Source organism: Stegostoma tigrinum, chromosome 11, assembly GCF_030684315.1.
Source record: "Stegostoma tigrinum isolate sSteTig4 chromosome 11, sSteTig4.hap1, whole genome shotgun sequence".
NCBI classification, from domain to species: Eukaryota; Metazoa; Chordata; class Chondrichthyes; order Orectolobiformes; family Stegostomatidae; genus Stegostoma; species Stegostoma tigrinum.
The window spans coordinates 48,240,225-48,258,280 of record NC_081364.1 but is presented as its reverse complement, the minus strand read 5'-3'; the positions used below and the strand labels follow the sequence as shown (position 1 = coordinate 48,258,280).

At 39.4% G+C, this 18,056-nt stretch overlaps 1 protein-coding gene across 2 annotated transcripts in view; it reads left to right on the top strand.

Moving 5' to 3' along the window:
- Positions 1 to 8,201: 8,201 nt before the first annotated feature.
- The window catches only part of LOC125460346 (ataxin-7), a 144,343-nt gene continuing 134,488 nt past the window's right edge, over positions 8,202 to 18,056 (top strand). The window contains exons 1-2 of one of the 2 annotated variants that reach the window (XM_059649936.1): positions 8,202 to 8,775; positions 8,926 to 8,994. In XM_059649936.1, coding sequence (XP_059505919.1) covers positions 8,610 to 8,775; positions 8,926 to 8,994 — 235 coding nt within the window. In that variant the 5' untranslated portion in view covers positions 8,202 to 8,609. The remainder of the gene's footprint in view (positions 8,776 to 8,925; positions 8,995 to 18,056) is intronic. The other variant, XM_048547740.2, reaches the window with a different exon arrangement.

The window sequence follows — 18,056 nt, the reverse complement described above, 5'->3', positions numbered from 1 at the left end:
CATGGCCCCTTTTAGCCCTCCTAATTCCTTATTTAAGTTCTTTTCTGCTCCCTTTATATTCCTCAAGAGTCTTGTCTGATGTTAGTTTCACAAAACTTATATATGTTACCTTTTTCTTTTTCTCTAAACTTCCAATACCGGTTGTCATCCATGATTCCTAAAACTTGCCATCCTTATCTTTTATCCTGACAGGTGCATAGCCACACGCAAGTAGTCTTTACTTTTATATTGTCTATATTTGCACTGACATAGCAATGTAAATTTAATATTTGTAAATAGAGGTTGTGCATCTTCAGTGGCAGCTACTAAAAACCTGATGTAAACACATAATAAGTACTTTTGCATTTTATTGTATGCTGTCAAATGGATCTGAATCTGATTGATTGATATGGCTAAACTACACTGAAAATGGAGGATTTACTGAAATGGTTGAATTATAGTATTTTGTTTCAACATTTTTTCCATTTTAGGAGAATCTTTTGTTGGGATTTTCATTTGTTAATAAAAGTATGATTGGTTGTCTTTATGCAATATATTTGATACTAATATCAGCATTTATATTTGATTATGCAATATATTTTAAATTATCCACTATAATAAGAAATGTAATTAATAGGGCTTTAATGATCTTCATGTTTTGATGATAAAAAAAAGTAGATGCCATAATATAATGATAATGGGAACTGCAGATGCTGGAGAATCCAAGATAATGAAATGTGAGGCTGGATGAACACAGCAGGCCCAGCAGCATCTCAAAAGCTTTTGTGCTCCTGAGATGCTGCTGGGCCTACTGTGTTCACATGCCATAATGTAATGACTGTTTTCTTTTATTCCTGGTAGTAATTAGATTAAATCCAACAACAAATGCAATATTTTACTCAGAAGCAATTAGACTTGTAAACAGTCTCTGAAAGTAATGTAGCGGATTGATTCCAACTTTCATTATATGCAGTAATATGAGAAAGATAATTTTATGGCCATAGTAGTTACCATTTTATGGATCAAGATTTTCAAAGCAAGTGTGATGCCAGGACTAGGAATTATATAAAACAACAATGAAAACTGAGTGGAAAATGATTTGGCACTTTAGGGTTTGAGTGAAATCTTTAAAACGTCACACGACCAGTATATGCAGACTCACATATGCTCTTCTCAAGCACAAATTTGTCGTGTAGGGGGATGGGCTTAGATTAGCTCACAGGTCGACGCAACATCGAGGACCGAAGGGCCTGTTCTGCGCTGTATTCTTCTATGTTCTATGTTCTAACACCCAAAACTGTAACAATAGTTTTGTGTATAGTGTTTTCTTTTTATTGTGCAGGTGAGTTGACACATGCTAATTCAATAAGTTGCGTAATATATCAGAATATCAGTTGGATTTAGTGATTACATTTTGTTTCGTAATGATTTTTTTTAATCTTGTGGATGTTTCAGAGAATAATAGTTTGGTAAAAAACACATTCCACAAATTAGCACAAGCAAGGAGCTGCACCTATTACAAATATAACATTTTCAGCAACTCCTAGATAGCTTTCATGACCCTGATAATGTTATTTCTTTTACTACACTTACTTATTTTGCCAAATTTCTGTTTCATTCAAAAAAGCATTTCAATCCTTCAGTCTTGAAGTCTTTGGGTCTAGAGGCAGGAAGGCAACTAAATGGTGGGGTAGAGTGGTAACGTCCAAGAATCTTGCTGCCCTTCTAGAACCTCATTGACTTCCCATCTCCACTTGAATTATGTTCTGGGCAAGAAAGCCCAAGCTCCAGCTTCCACCTTGCCACCAATTGAGACCCTTAATTGGTCAACTAAATGAAAGTTTAAAGGGTTTGTTCCCCCTTGGGCTTCAATTCTCACAGGTTCCAGGTAGGATGATAGTCAGTCTACTCATAAAACCAGTATGGCAGGTCATCTTCTCATTGTGTGGAGATGGAGAGTGAGCATTGATGGGACTTCTCTTGATATGCACTAAGTCGTGTGAGCAAGGAACTAAACAAAGGGCTGAGATTCACTGCTAACAGCCAAACCTTTGCCACTGCTTTCCTATGCCTTCCTTCTTTCCATGTCTCCTAAATCCAGAACACCCCATAACCCACAAAACACTTACCTGGCACTTTGATCCTTTTATATCTTGATTGTCCAAATGGCAGTGGACACAACCTATTTGGTGGCACTGCTGAATTTAAGAGCTGCCAGTCTCTGACTGCCTAGCAGCTCTTTCTGGGTGAGGCTTCCATCCTGGGGCATTTGATTTCAGAGAAAGCACAGCTGCTACCCACCAAAGTTCCCAAGTGAAGGAAAATTCCATAAATCTAAAAATTCACCTTAGGTGTCCCGCCACTTTTTCAGGAAGTAAGCAAGACCCTTAATAAAAGCAGAAGGTTAGGGCTGTTCAGATAAAACAAAAAAGGGATGTTGGAAATCTGAAACAGAAACAGAAATTGCGGGAGAAAGTCAGCAGGCCTGGCAGCATCTGTAGTCAGAATGTAGAGTTATCATTTTGGTTTGAGTTACCCTTCTTCAGAACTGACCTGAAAACTTAACTCTGCATTTTTTCACATATGCTGTCAGAACTGCTTAGTTTCTCCTACAATTTTGGATTCTGGCCAGAGACTATAATTGAGCTATGTTTGCTAGTTCCCCTCCAAATGTTGCCATTTGATTATTTGCATCATAGTCTAAACATATCAACGATCATTTAGTGCTCAAATTCTACTCTAAAATATTGTCTCTGATCATAATGGTATGGGTTCAAGTCCCATTCCAGAAATACACACAATGTTTGTGCCAGACAATCTCATACAGCACTGCAGGAATACTGCACTGGTAAAGTCCTTTCAGGCCTTTTAGGCTGATGTAAAAGATCCTCTGGACTGTTTTACAGAAGCGTACACTTCAAAATTACTTTTTTAGTTGTTATATACTTTGGGACATTCTGAAATTGAGTTTTGTCACTCATTTATGCATCATGTGATAAGGAAAATTATATGTAGTATCACGTGATTGGGAATTGTAGATTTATAAACAGTTACTTGATAAGATAGAACTCAAATATTGTTGAAAGAGACTTTTTTATTTGTCTTGCATTGATTAGGGCAAATACAAGAATGCCAAATTTCAAACAATCATAACAATTTACGCTAAAATAACTGCGGATGCTGGAAATCAGAAACAAAAACAGAAATTACTGGAAAAGCTCAGCAGGTTTGGCAGCATCTGTGAAGAGAATTCAGAGTTAACGTATAGGGTCCAACGGTCCTTCCTCAGAACTGATGGAAGTTAGGAAAATGCTGATTTTTATGTCCTTACTTGGACGGTGTGTTTGGGACCTTGGGTGCTAAGGACAGAGGAAGTAAAGGGACAGGTTTTACACCTATAGGCATAAAAACCCAACATTTTCCCAGCTGCCATCAGTTCTGAGGAAGGACCATTGGACCCTATACGTTAACTCTGATTAATGCTGCCAGACATGCTGAGCTTTTCCGGCAATTTCTGTTTTTGTTTGTGATAACAATTTACATGATGGGAATAAGGAATGCTGATTAGCCAAGGTATTGCCATTAAAGAAAGTATCAAGGAGAAACAGGCTTCCCCATTTCTTGGATCATTTTAAAAAGGCACAAGGCTTGAATATATTCCTTTTGTTTTCTTGAGTGTGCTAATAGCTATACTAGCAACAAAATTAAGCTAATTAAGCACATGAAGTGGCTCACTTATGCTTGTGAGAAGCAGCATACATTCAGGCACTGAGACCCATTTTCTACAAAAGCCTTGCAAGAGCTTGGAGAACATAGGAACAGAAGTAGGCCATTCAGCCCCTTGAACCTGTTTCAGCAGAAGGGATATAGCTTACCAAGGATTGCTCAAAAGGTGCAGAACTGCTTCATTATGAAGGCATAAAATAGTAAGGCTAGGTAGGAAGTTGTTGGGAATCAGTTTTACGAGGGGAGATCAGAATTTCCACAAGAAATATCCAGAGGCACAGAACTTGATGAATGATGGAAAGTGTGAAAGTAAACTGCCCAAGTGAGACTCTCTAGTTGATTTGTACAAAGCCAAATAAAATTGGCTTAAATTTATAGTTTTGATTTCCTCTTTATCTTCACTGTTGACCAACACAGCTGATACCACTGGAGACTGAAGTGTAGGTTGCTCCATAGAAACCCTGGTGACTGTACTCTGAATGCAGAATGCAAAACTCAATTTTAAATGTTAACTATAATGTTAGAAGTTAGGATGTTAAGACTCCTAGATATAATAACTATGCATTAAAAGAACAATAAGATAACAAAGACACCTATGTCAGGCTCCTGCTCGTTGGCTCCAGCTCTGCCTTCAACACCATTATCCCCTCCAGACTGATCTCAAAACTGCATGACCTTGGTCTTGGCTCTACCCTCTGCAACTGGATCTTCAGCTTTCTGACCCACAGACTGTAATCAGTGAAGATAGGTAACTGCACCTCCTTCACAATAACACTCAACACTGGAGCCCCCCCAAAGATATGCCCTCAGCCCCCTACTGTTCTCCCTGTATACTTACGACTGTGTTGCCAAATTCCAAATGAACACCATCTACAAGTTCACTGATGACACCACTGTAGTGGGATGGATATCTAATAATGATGTGTGAAAATACAGAAGGGAGATAGAGGGCTTGGTGACATGCTACAATGAAAACAATCTGTCTCTCAATGTTGGTAAAACTGAAGAACTAATCATCAACTTCAGAAAGAAAGGGGAGAACACGCCCCCATCTTCATCAATGGAACTGAGGTTGAGAGAGTGAAGAGCATCAAGTTCCTAGGAGTGACGATAACTGATGACCTGTCCTGGACTTCCCACGTAAATGTGACAGTCAAGAAGGCGCAACAATGCCTCTTCTTCCTCAGGCAGCTCAGGAAATCTGCCCTGTCCATAAGATCCTTCACTAACTTGTATAGATGCACATCAAAAGCATACTGTACAGGTGCATAATGGCCTGGTGTGGCAACTGCTCTACTCAGGACAGTAAGAAACAGCAGAAAGTGGTGTGCACAGCTCAGGTTACCATGGAAGCCACTTTCCAGCCATTGTCTCTATTTACATGGCTTGCTGCCGCGGAAAGGCAGACAATATCATCAAAGACCTATTGCACCCTAGCAATGGTGTCTTACAACCTCTTCCGTCAGGCAGAACATAGAGAAGCCTGAACACACGCATGAGGAGGCTCAGGAACAGCTGGTCGTTATCAGACTGTTAAATGGACTTTTGCCTCAAATAATGTAATCTGTATGCCTCTAAATCTTCCTGATCTGTACATCCTTTGCTTGTTGTGATCTGCCTGTACTGCTTGTGAACAAAACTTCTCAATGTATTTCAGTACACGTGACAATAAATCAATCAAATAATCGATCATTAACATCACAAAGGTCCGTCGATGTAAAATTTGCAAGTGTACCAGGTATTACAGATAAACCTAAACCTTAAAGCATCTTAACGACAATTATTTTAAATGGGATGTTGTGATGTACCAATTAAACATTTTGCATACATAATTCATTTTATGTGTATTATTAATTAATATATCACTGCACAACACACTAACTAAAACAAATGTCATTTTATGTGAAGTAGGGTGAAGAAATGAAGATAATTATACTTCCTTTTGCAGAAATAATTTATTCATACTTTGAATCATACATTCTAACATGCTTCTATTTCCATTACATTTCTCTGATCTACACAATGAAAAGGAAATAGGCTATTTGGCCCCCTGAGCCTTCTCCACCATGAAAGCAGATCATGGCTGATTTTTTACCTCAGTTCCAATTTCCTGCAATATCCACAGATTATCAGAGACACATAGGACATATGGCTTAATGGCCCTCTGGGCTAAGGAGAACCTATTGGTGGGATGTATTTTCAGATGAGGCATTTTATTGGTAGGGGCATAAAGAAAGGGTAAATTCACAATGGGATGGAAAGATTGAGAGATGAAGAGGTTCAGTGGAAGACCTAAAAGGAAGAAGATATTGAATGGGGAAGAGCTAAAAGCTGTTGTATATTTTAAAAGGAATGGGTATAAGGTGGTAAGAGGGCTGGGATGCAAAAAAAAGGGGAAAGGATAGAGAATAAAATGTGAGGTGAGAGAAAGAGTGGAGATGGAATGTGTGCACTCAAAGATGATAATTTTTCTCTCCATCAGATTTTCCACAAATTCGGCGAGAAATATTCCAGCTAGAGCCATGTTTTATCATCTATCTCAATGACTTTCTTGATAAGAATATACTATAAATCAACAGTGAACTTAAATGGTCTGATTGGTCTCCCAGTTAGGTCTGTACCTTCATCCACTTATAAACTCATTACTAATTTTTTTATATGAATATTTTTTCAGATTAATTCTGAGGGAAAGACTCTCGTGTGAAATAGTTCCATTAAAGGTTTTATTTGCAAGTAATTTAAATTTTAATGTTGATTTTAAAATAGTATTATTTTAATTTTTGTCCATTATATGATGTTGATGATGCTTCAATGACAGAATACGTTTTAGGGCTTAATTGAGCAAATAATCAGTAAATAACAGTCAGAGGAGAGGATACAGCTTTAATTCAGGGACCTAGACATACACTTTCTATATGAACAGAACTACAAATAACAAACTTAACAAGAAGATATAAAATAGTTAACTTACTACATATGATTAGATTAGATTAGATCAGATCCCTACAGTGTGGAAACAGGCCCTTCGGCCCAACAAGTCCACACCGCCCCTTGAAACATCCCACCCAAACTCATCTCCCTATAACCCACATGCCCCTGAACACTACGGGCAATTTAACATGGCCGATCCACCTAGCCTGCAAATCTTTCGACTGTGGGAGGAAGCCCGCATCATGTTATAAAAAGCTTGAGAGGAAAACACGTGTTTTGATCTTATTTAGGGGCACAAAAAAGGTGCGTTTTAGTGCTGATGGGAATTATCCACCTTATAAGCTGTATTACTAATCGTCAAATGGAGATGTCTGTTAATATCTGCAAACTAACAACCACTTGAAGTGTCAACCACTCCAGCTGTTTGTTTTGCTGATAGAGAAGTTCGGATTTGGAGCTTCTCTCACTGGGCTGGAACTCCGGCCGTGACGCGCGGTTACAGCGTAGGTGATTGGATCCTGACGTCCTCCGTTTAGGAAGTGCAACGCTGCTCTGTTTATGTTAAAGAAGCCAGCACCTGCCACCAAATACAGATGCACCACACAGATATCGAGGGTAGATGAAATGATAATCTGTCATTTTAAAACACTGAACTGCGCGTCACCATTCCCCTAAAAGTTATGTGGTAATCGTGATTATCTAAACTAAACCACCTCGACGTACCCGTTTATTTAAGGAATAAGAAAACATAAATAATACACCAATGATGCAATAAATTTCCAGAATCGTTGAGCTGCAACCTTAAACGCCTTTTCAATCGATGCAGGTAACATATTTGCAGTTATACCCTGGGGGGGGGTAGCAGGTGAGAAGAAATCCAGACGCAAGTTTATAGAATACGACTCCTTTTCTATGACAGGAATAGCTTCTCATGGGATATCGAGTTTAGTTGGCCATGCGATGGCCTGAGATTGCAAGTGGAGAGACGAGGTAGCCCCCACAACTAGTTTTAGTGAGTAATTTGATGTGTTCCATAGTCTGTGTTTATGACCACCATTACATTTCAGACAGTTCTGCATTAAAGGAGAAGCTGACTTTATCACCAAGCCCTTTGCAGATGCTGTAGAGTGTTGCCCGTTATCATCGAGGATTATCGAAGCCAGACACCACTGCAGTTGGGTCAGTAATGATTGGGTTTATGTATTATATAGGTTTCACCTTTCCTTATCTGGATAGGGGTTTGATGTCAGCCCTATTCGAATATTAGCTGTTGCTCCTGACATTGGCGCCTGCACTTTTATTTGGTGCTGGCGGGGCGGGGTGGGAGTTGGGGTTGGTGGTTTCAAGTCTTCGTGAACAGTAAGGTTATTGTTTCTGTGCCTTTTGTTTTCTTTCCATCTCACGGCCAGTCATGATGGTGCTGAAGCAAATAGCAAGAGGGCCGACAACAGCATCACAAAATGCTTGCGATACAAACAGGCCATTCAGCCCATTATTTCTGCGCTGGTTCAATGCAAGAACATCTCAGCTAGCTCTACTACCCAGCTTTTCCTTTCTGATCAATGCGGGAAAGCACCAACAGTCACTATTTCTGGTGGACAACAGCATTCTGGCAAGCATCCTCACAGTGGTGTTTAACACATCCACGAGTTTCTAGAATGATACAACACAGGAAGCCACTCAGTCTCTGTAGCTTTTCGAAAGAGCTTCACCCTGCTGTTCTCCGCGAAAAAACCAAACAAGTAAAATCTTCTAAGTATTTATGCAAGAAATTCATTTCATAGGTTATAACCGGAACTGTTTCCTGCGAGGCGGTACATTTGTTAAGTCTGTCGGTCTGTTAAAGGGGCAGAGTGGGCCGCAGGGCCAGAGAAACTTGCCCCAATGTTGCAGTCCCAGCAGCGCTTCCTGTTAAAGGGGAGGGGATTCCAGTTAAAGGGGAGGGTGAATTCCTGCCAGAATGTAGCGAAAAGATGGCGGAAACGGCCGAGGCTGACGTCACCGCGGCCCGAAGCGCGGCCGGGCAGCAAGAAGGATCAGCAATGGCGACTGTGGAGAGGAGACTACCCAGTCCGGAGGCGCTGGCGGGACAGCCCTGGACCCACTGGATCGATGCCGCCAAACAGCACGGGGCGGACGGTGAGCCCAAAACGCTCTTTAATCTTAGAAAAGACTTTTAGCGGCGAAGCGACGAGCGGGCCCGGGATGTTTGAGCGCCGACTTGGCGCAGGCAAGGCAGGCAAGTGTAACTCAGTGACTGACTGACTGATGTGTCCAATTGTTACACAGGCACCGAATTGGAAGAAACTTTTAAGGAGTGTGGGAAAAACCGGGAGGTGATGCGGCTGAGCCGGGAAGGTGAGTGGTGGCTTCAAACTTTGCAGTGTTCCTGCTTCTGCCTGCCTGTTGTACAGGCTCCTAACCGCGGGCTGGTGACTCTGCTTCGCAGGCACTGGCAACTAGACCAAAAGGGGGGCCTGTTACATGGATGTATTCAGAACTCATGGTTTACCCAAATATTTGTAGGAGCTAGGTCAACCAACGAAACGTTCCAAGTTCCCATTCCCTTCTCCTCCTCCTCCTCCTTCCCCCACCCACGTAATGATTTCGTAGACTTAATTTTTTAAAAAGTTGCTTTCCGTAATCTACGTGTTAGGGTTCAGTTACTGTCTTGTTCCTCAGGTAATGAGGGAGTGGTTCTAGATTATATTTTGTAGCAAATCAAACTTGAAATCACGAATAGTACTGTAATACAACATAATCTGGTATTCCACTATGTTCGATGATTCTACGGAAGTTCATCACCACAATATTAGCTTACTTCAAGAGGTTAATGTTAGCTATTTTTGGTTTCATTTATGCCCGACTCTGTGCTCAAGCTGAGCAATATACCTTGTCACTAAATTGTCACTGATTTGTTTTCGTGAAACTTAGTATTTAGTCCAATTTTAAACTTCAGATAGAAAAGTTGTAAATTTTGAACTGTGCCATGTAAACTAACTTTAAAATATCCATAAATTGTGGCTAACAGTCTCTATTCTAACTGGCAGGAGTGACCATTGAGGAAAAACTGATACTTAAAATTTACCCACCTTACCTTCTATTTGTTAGACCTTGGATCATCTGCAGTTTAGATGTTGATGTGTATACTGGTTGCAGAGTTAAGTTTCAGTTTAAATCAGATTGTGAAATGGAACTGGACTGGACCTCCATTCCTATTCTTAAGTGTGCAAATGCTCTAATTTAAATTTTAGAATACTGCTGAAGTATTAAATAAAATTCAGTAAAAATGTTGTAGATGGATGTGTTGATCTTGTTACAATACCTACATTTTTTAAATTTTAGGAACTGGTGTTTTGGTTTGAATCTATCTAGCTGAAGCAAGATGTTTGTAAAGATCTTCAAACCGAATTATTTTAGATAGTCCTTCTCAGTTAGTGCCTTGGACAATAGATCATGGCACGCAACTGCTCACAATTCAGCCCTAATCTGACTTTCATTGAGGCTGCACTGTTGAGATGGAAATCGAAAAACTTGTACTGATTCAATAAGTGTGTTCTTGAGTTCGGGTACAAACCTGTTTTAACGTTGTTCAGAGTGAACTCTGTAAACTTGATGAGTGTTTGCTGACACGGACTTCTATTTCATTCCTTCTGCCAACATTTATCAGTTTCTGAGGCAAATGTATCCAATACTGGTTTACTTGAAACTCGATTTTACTCAATCTGTAAAACCATGTAATGATGATCACTTCCGTGCATACTTGTAGGCATGGAACATGATTAATGGATCTACAAGGCATTTTAATGCAACAAAAACTCCCCTTTAATTTTAATTTGATAGTTGGGAGATGTTGTTAACAGGAAAAATTGATTTTCTAGGTTAGAAAGTCATTGTGATTTTTTTTTAATAAATGACAAACGAATAACTTTTTTAAAAAAATGTCTAATATCAAGGTTAAAAATGTTGTACTTCATGTTTTTATTGTTCAATTTGACAACTATTTATGCTGAGAAATGACTTGTTTTCTTGGGCTTCGATAAGTGGAGTCTCTTGGGCCACTGTACTCTAAATTGAACATCATTGTTATATTTAATCTCGATTGTTAATAGGAAAATGCTACCTACCTATTACTGGTTAAATTTGAATTCATTATGGTGAACAAGTATCCATTAAAACTAATGTTTTATTAATCTAATGCTTGTAGACTACAAGAAGCATTTGCACCAATTTTAAGTTGCACTTAAAAATGTTTGGGTTGACTTCCTGTCCATATTGTCATTATTTACTTTTATTTAAACCTTCTCCCCAGTGTAATGTGCATTTATAATTCTAACATTTTTAGCCTTTTTCTTTTCTTCATCACTATTTGTTCTCTTGCTGGTTTCTTTCAAACATTTTGAACACAGGACCAGGTATCAAATATGATTTAACTTACTGACTTCATGGCCTTTCAAGCGCCCAGAGTCTAAATTTGTCATGATGGCTTAGCGGATGTTGTCAGACCAGCTTTGATACCTGTTTGATGTTGAAAACAGCATCTGCGTTGAGTATACACTTTTGTAACAGCAGAACCTGGCTTGGTGGGTGGTTACTAAATGTTTTAATCTTGCATTATTTGAGTTCTTATTGTGAATGCTATTTAATTTTGACCAAACAGTCTTGATCCACCCATCCCTTCCTCCCACCCCAAGCCGCACCCCCAGCTACCTACTAACCTCATCCCACCTCCTTGACCTGTCTGTCTTCCCTGGACTGACCTATCCCCTCCCTACCTCCCCACCTATACTCTCCTCTCCACCTATCTTCTTTACTCTCCATCTTCGGTCCGCCTCCCCCTCTCTCCCTATTTATTCCAGTTCCCTCTCCCCATCCCCCTCTCTGATGAAGGGTCTAGGCCCGAAACGTCAGCTTTTGTGCTCCGGAGATGCTGCTTGGCCTGCTGTGTTCATCCAGCCTCACATTTTATAGTCTTGATTCCCTATATTATTGCGCATCAAGTTAGTAAGTTGCACTGAAAGAGGACTGAGATGATGGGAACTGCAGATGCTGGATAATCCTTCAAGGGTCTAGGCCTGAAATGTCAGCTCTTGTGCTCCTAAGCTGCTGCTTGGCCTGCTGCGTTCATCCAGCTCCACACTTTGTTCTTACTGAAAGAGGGCAACTGTTTTACTGCTGCCAACTTGAAATATTATCTATCCTATCTGCATATTATGGTGTTACATACATTGAAATAATTTTTGTTGTTTTGCATTGTGTTAAACATCATTGCATAATATTCATACTATCAAAACTTTACTTATGTAGTCCCTTTAACAACCTCAGAATTTCTCAAAGCATTCTTACAGCTAATGAAGTACCTATTGAAGCAAATAACAACATAGCCAATGAAGTGGCTTAAAGAAAAGAGAGTTGCTTGTAGTACTGTAATTTGGTGTAATTCACTGAAAATATACTGAAGTTAAATTGTTTTACAGGTTTCTTATTCAGTGCAGTGGAAAAGGTTCTATACTTATTCCGTTAGGCAGCGTTCCTATAGATTGACACACAATCTGTGCGCACCAGAGTTTTAATACATCCCTTTACTCTAAGTATCATTGAAGAATGGTATTTGAACTCACATTGCCATGTGGAAAAAAGCTGATTGTGTAGCCTGATTTAGACACCTGCTATCCAAAATGTTGAATTTCCTTATCGTGCGAGATAAATTGACTGGCAGCAGGTCCACTACATGTCAATGGAGCCTCTTAAACCAATGCTTAAATACTGTTTGGATTTGACTGGGATGAGGAATCTTGTGTAGATTGGCAACTTAGTTATAAAATCTGACATTTTGGAAGTCTCTTAACATACTCTTCCTTTCTGCATAGAAATATATAATTCTTTGTTAGTAAAGTATACAACTGTTTTTATAATTTGCAACATATTCCTATGCTGTTGTAAATGAACATACAACCAAGGTCACAGCTTATTTCTTCACCTCCACCTCCAACTAAGGATCTTATGTATAATTTGTTGAATTTAGTAATTGCTTAACCTGCACCTTGTCATGGTGACAGGGCTACATGTCACAAGCATGTGTGGTCTTTCCTTGCAACCATGCTTTATCACCTCTTTATCGAAGACAATTCCACACTTTTTTCCACCCCACCCCCCAAGTAAGACAAAACGTTCCAGCCAGTTTTCACTTATGTTTGAAAGTGGCAGATTTGTTCAGTAATGCTCAAAGTGCTCTGACATCTAGCAACTATATTGTTTTGCTTTGAGTTCTGAAAAAGAAATCAGCAAATTCTCCAAGCACTCTTCAGGTCATGAGGCACTTTTTTTCTCTGTGATGGGGGCGGAGAGGAACATTAAATATTTCAAGTTGATCTTTTTCTCAGAATTTGGGGAAAAATGTAATTTTAATCAAATTTTGAGCCAGGTGACTTGGAAGGGATCTCTGGGGGAGGGAGTGTATGGAAGGCAGCAGGTTAAACAGAAAATGTGGTAAGGCAAAAGTGATAGCATTAAGGTGAATAAAGAAATAAAGTTCGCTCCAGAGGTGCAAATGGGGGGGAAAAGGAAGAACCCTCACTGTTTATATTAATCTTAGAATCCTTGCAGTGTAGAAACAGGCTCTTCGGCCCAACAAGTCCGCACCAAACCTCAGAACATCCCACCCAGACACGTCCCCCTATAACTTACCTAATCTGCATCTCCCTAAACACTTTGGGGAATTTTAACGTGGCTAATCCACCTATCCTACACATCTTTTGGACTGTGGGAGGAAACCCACGGATAATGTATGAGAAGTTTGCACAGTCACTCAAGACTGGAATTGAAGCGCAAGGGACCCGGGTGTGAGGCAGCAGTGCTAACCGCTGTGCCGGCCCTTAGAGAAACAATTTTTTTTGTATAATTCATGTTGTTTACTAATGAAGAAATCAAACATGTGCATACAGACTTTCAGTTGATATCACTTGGTACAGTGAGAAACTTTAGCTTTTATTAGTTGCGCCTAGTGAACTGTCTCACCCTATGGCTGCCCATAAGAAGAGGTTGTGATCTAAATTGTTTAGTGAATCTGGAGTGGAGTGCTTAGCTGGAGGATGAGATGTTGTTATTTAAGTTGAGCTTTTTGGGACAGAATGGGAATCAAAAAGAGAATTAAAATAACAGAAGACTCGACATGTGGTCATGCATAGGTCTTCAATAAAGAAGTTACCCAGTCAACGTTTGGCTACCCTGATGGAAAAGAGACTACGTTGAGTTATAAATACACCATGTTTCATTGAAAGGAATGGAAGTAAATTATCATTTTGATCTTCTAAGATTGTTTGGGACCTAGATTCCTTTTTCGTTTCAAGAGTTTGGCCGTGTTTATTACATTTCTCTGTTTAGTTTAGCTCCTGTCTCTTCCTGTAGTACCAAGGATTGCAACAAGATTTCTCTTGAATTTGGCCACCACCAAAAGCATCTTCTGACTTTCCAGGATAATAAAATGTGAGGCTGGATGAACACAGCAGGCCAAGCAGCATCTCAGGAGCACAAAAGCTGACGTTTCATCAGACCCTCTGATGAAGGGTCTAGGCCCGAAACGTCAGCTTTTGTGCTCCTGAGATGCTGCTTGGCCTGCTGTGTTCATCCAGCCTCACATTTTATTATCTTGGAATTCGCCAGCATCTGCAGTTCCCATTATCTTCTGACTTTCCAGCACTGTTACTTCCTTTTTCAATGGTGCATTCTTCAGTCAACCCTTTCCTTTCCACAGCACCACCCTCTTCCACTGCAGGAAATGTAACTCCTGTCCTTTTTATCTCCTCCTCCTTTAGTGACTATCCAGTCTCAAACATTCCTTCCAGTGAAAGTGTATTCTTGTACTTTCATCTGGTTTCAGCACTCACAATGCGGTCCTCTCCACATTCAGAAGATGAACTGCAGATTGGGTGATCACTTTTCAGACTGTGAAAGTTTGTTCTTAAGCTGTGAATCCAAGCTTTAATCGCATTTTAATTCTTTACTATGCTTCTACTCTGACCTCTCTGTCCTCAGCCTCCTACACTGTGTTCCAGAGAAGCTAATCTAAACTTAACCTCATATTGTTCAGGCACTTTGGAACTTGCTGTACAAAACATTGAGTACAAAGCTTCCATCGCCTCTATTTCTGACGTTTTCCAAAAGCAGCTGTTGATTTTTCTACGGTTTTCTGCCGATCATCCAGATTAGTCTTGGTGTTTGTTTGTTTCTTGTTGCATCACCATCTCCTTTTTTGCTTTGTACCATCATAATTTCTTTGTCATTCAATTATTCCTGTTTTCCACCCTACAGCAGACCTTCTCTTTTGGTCTTCCAATTTCTTTAAATTTTCCAATTTAAAACCTGTAACACCTCAGACTTGTATCAGAACTGAGAAAAGAAAATTGACCTGTCCCTCCCCATAGATGCTGCATGACTTGCTGACTATTTCCAGCACTTGGTAGTTTTAGTTTCATTGTGATGTTTTTTAAACCTTTTGTAGCTCAAAGTAAAACAATCCAACAGGCAAATATGTTATCTGTTGCTCCCTTGTTTAACACGAATAAACAAATCTCAATCCTCAACAAATCTCAAAATCCTGAACAGACTGGATTGTAATGGCAAAACTTGTTTTTAAGTGATCCTGATCTATTATTTTGAGGTGTTACTGTAATAAAAGCTGATTTACATCAAGACTCAAATCATTATTTATGCTCTTCTGATCAACCACAAATATGAACCTAAACGATATCTTAAAAATGAGATTGTAATGGAACTTTTAAAAACACTTGGATTGATATGGTCTTATCTTGATCTCGCAAGGAATCAAGGGCTACTCGGAGAGTGCAGGGAAGTGGAGTTGAAATGCCCATCAGCCATGATTAAATGGCGCAGTGGACCTGATGGGCCAAATGGCCTTACTTCCACTCCTATGTCTTATGGTCCTGTATTATGATTGAAGGTAGCTTCCATCCATCGAGCAGAATTTATTCTAACTTTGCTCACTCCCTAGTTAAAGCATTCTTTTAAAATGTATTTTAGTGTTAAATGATACTTCTGGTTAGCATCCATGTTTGGTGTTGTATTTGCTCCCTGGTATCTTCTCTCCTCTAACCTTTTTTTCTTACAAGATAATTTTTGAAGTGAACATTTGGTGATCTCCATCTTCTTCGTGAAGTTAACATCAGCCTGCACTTTGCCTGTGACCTCAGGTTAGGCAACCCTTGTGAAATGGAACAGATTTAACAATTCAGAGTGATGACCTTTCTTTGGAACATGAAGGTGAAGCATCATCATTGATTTTTAAAATATTAATTCTGGTTCTTGCTATCAATACTATTGGACATGCTGAGTATTTCCAGCATTTTCTTTTAATCTTTTTCTTGTGTTGGTTAGCATGTAGGATTGTTTATAAAGGATCTTTTGGATTTGGTGTTGTAAAGGATGCGAAGCAGCAATTTGCATTGCAAAAATGTTCTGATAAAGCAGGAAATAAAATTAAAGTGACACAATGCAGTTCTAGCAGCATCTTTTATGGAGAGAGAAATGGTTTGACCTTTTGTCAGAACTGGAAAGCGATGAAATGGGCCTCGAGCAAACAGGCAGAGAAAGGTAAAATGGAGAGTGAGAATCAGGTTAGAAGGCAGGAGAAATTAAATGTATGAAAGGATTGACATGCAATCACCTTGTCTTGCGCAGGGACAAAAGATGTGATTAGTTGAAGTGTAAATGCAAAGTTGTCAAATCAACAACTGTTATCCAGAAAATGTCTGCTATTTTATGATCTGAAATAGGTGAACTCAGTTTGGGAGGCTGTGAAATGGCTAATCAGAAAATGAGTTGCTTTTCGTCGTATGGAAATTAATGGGAACATTCTAACTAGAGATTTAAAGTATAAATGAAGCAGAGAGTTCAAAAACTCTGAACTGCAAGTTGGCACTCACACTTTCAGATTGAACATTGGAGTTCTGCAAAACAGTCACATAATCTACATTTTTGTCTATCATGAGAGAAGTGCAAAGTAAATTTGGAGTGTTTGGAGCCCTTGACAGCAAAGTTGTTAATAGTAGTTGCACCATTTATTACACTTGTTTTTTTCCAAACAAGTCCATATCTTTCAGAGTCAGGTGGCTGGTTCTCATTGAGATGAGAACGTTGGAAGTGGATATTCATGTTCATTCAGATAACTTCTAAAGTATTCCATGAGTGGGGCTTGAGGTGGAGAATTGTTGACAAGCGATTTATCAGAAGCTTGAGAAGCAGAGGCTGAGGTTAAACAAAGTTTTGCAGGAATGTTACTTGTGATTTTGTTAAAGGAGATTTGATGTTGGATGTTTGTTTTGTTGGAGCAGGTTAAGAAATTAATTTTGTAAGGCTTTGAAAGTTTGTTTTGTGAAGTTTGGCATTATGGGAGGGAGATGGACAAATTTTATTAGGTGACCAGTGAGGAAGGGGTATCTGCTCCATCTTTTACACCCCGTCTTGATTGGTCGCACTTTGTTTTGTAACATGCAGATATCACACTTCAGTTTAAAGTGTAGGTTGCTCAAAAAGTGAAGGAGCCAATTACCAAGGTTAACTTGAGTGAAAGAAAAATCTATTTCATTGTCTACTAACTTGGAGAATAATAAAACATGACATCAAACGTGGGTACTGAATGTTTGGGGATGGAGGGAGAAGAGTCTGGTACAGACAAGACAAAATGAAGGCAAATAAAGTTTAAAGTTCTTAAGAGTCCTTGAGTTATGAGTGAAACATGAATTTGCAACTGTTTTGTGTTTGGTCAAAAGTACTGAAATTTATAAAATTCTGGAGCTCTGAATTGTTTCTCCCCAGTTGCTGCTTTTTTTTCACTTGGCATTGACTTTGGAGATTAAGTAATCTAGAAGAACAAGAGACCTTGCCTTCCACATTAAGAATCAATTTTCCCTTCTCATTTGGCACTGTCAAACAAGTTACTGAAATAAGACTTGTTTCTACAAACCTCAGTCTACTTCATTTGTCTTTCCAAGTTGAATACTCCGCGGACAACATTTCATCCAATATATGCTTTCCTGACACCTTTTTTCACTTGGCATCCTGTGATTTAATTTGTTTCTGGGTAGGCATTTTTTCTTCACTAACAAGGTCTGTGAACACCACCCAGTGTCTCCGAATGGTGAGTTCTGTTCCTGGCTGTTCAAAGCAGTGGTCCTTGTTCTTTTGGACACAAATGCCGAGTAGCTATCTTTAATCAACAGCCATGTTTAAGCAGATGCTCCCAGTCTTAATGTTACAGACAATGATCTTACGAATTGAGTTTCTGCAAGAATGCTGAAATCAACAACTTTCTTCTTACAGGCATTGGTTTCCCACGGTGAAAACACTTTAGGCAGTTTCCAACCTGTCTCCTATTTAGATCCTTCCTCTTAACGGGTGAGAGA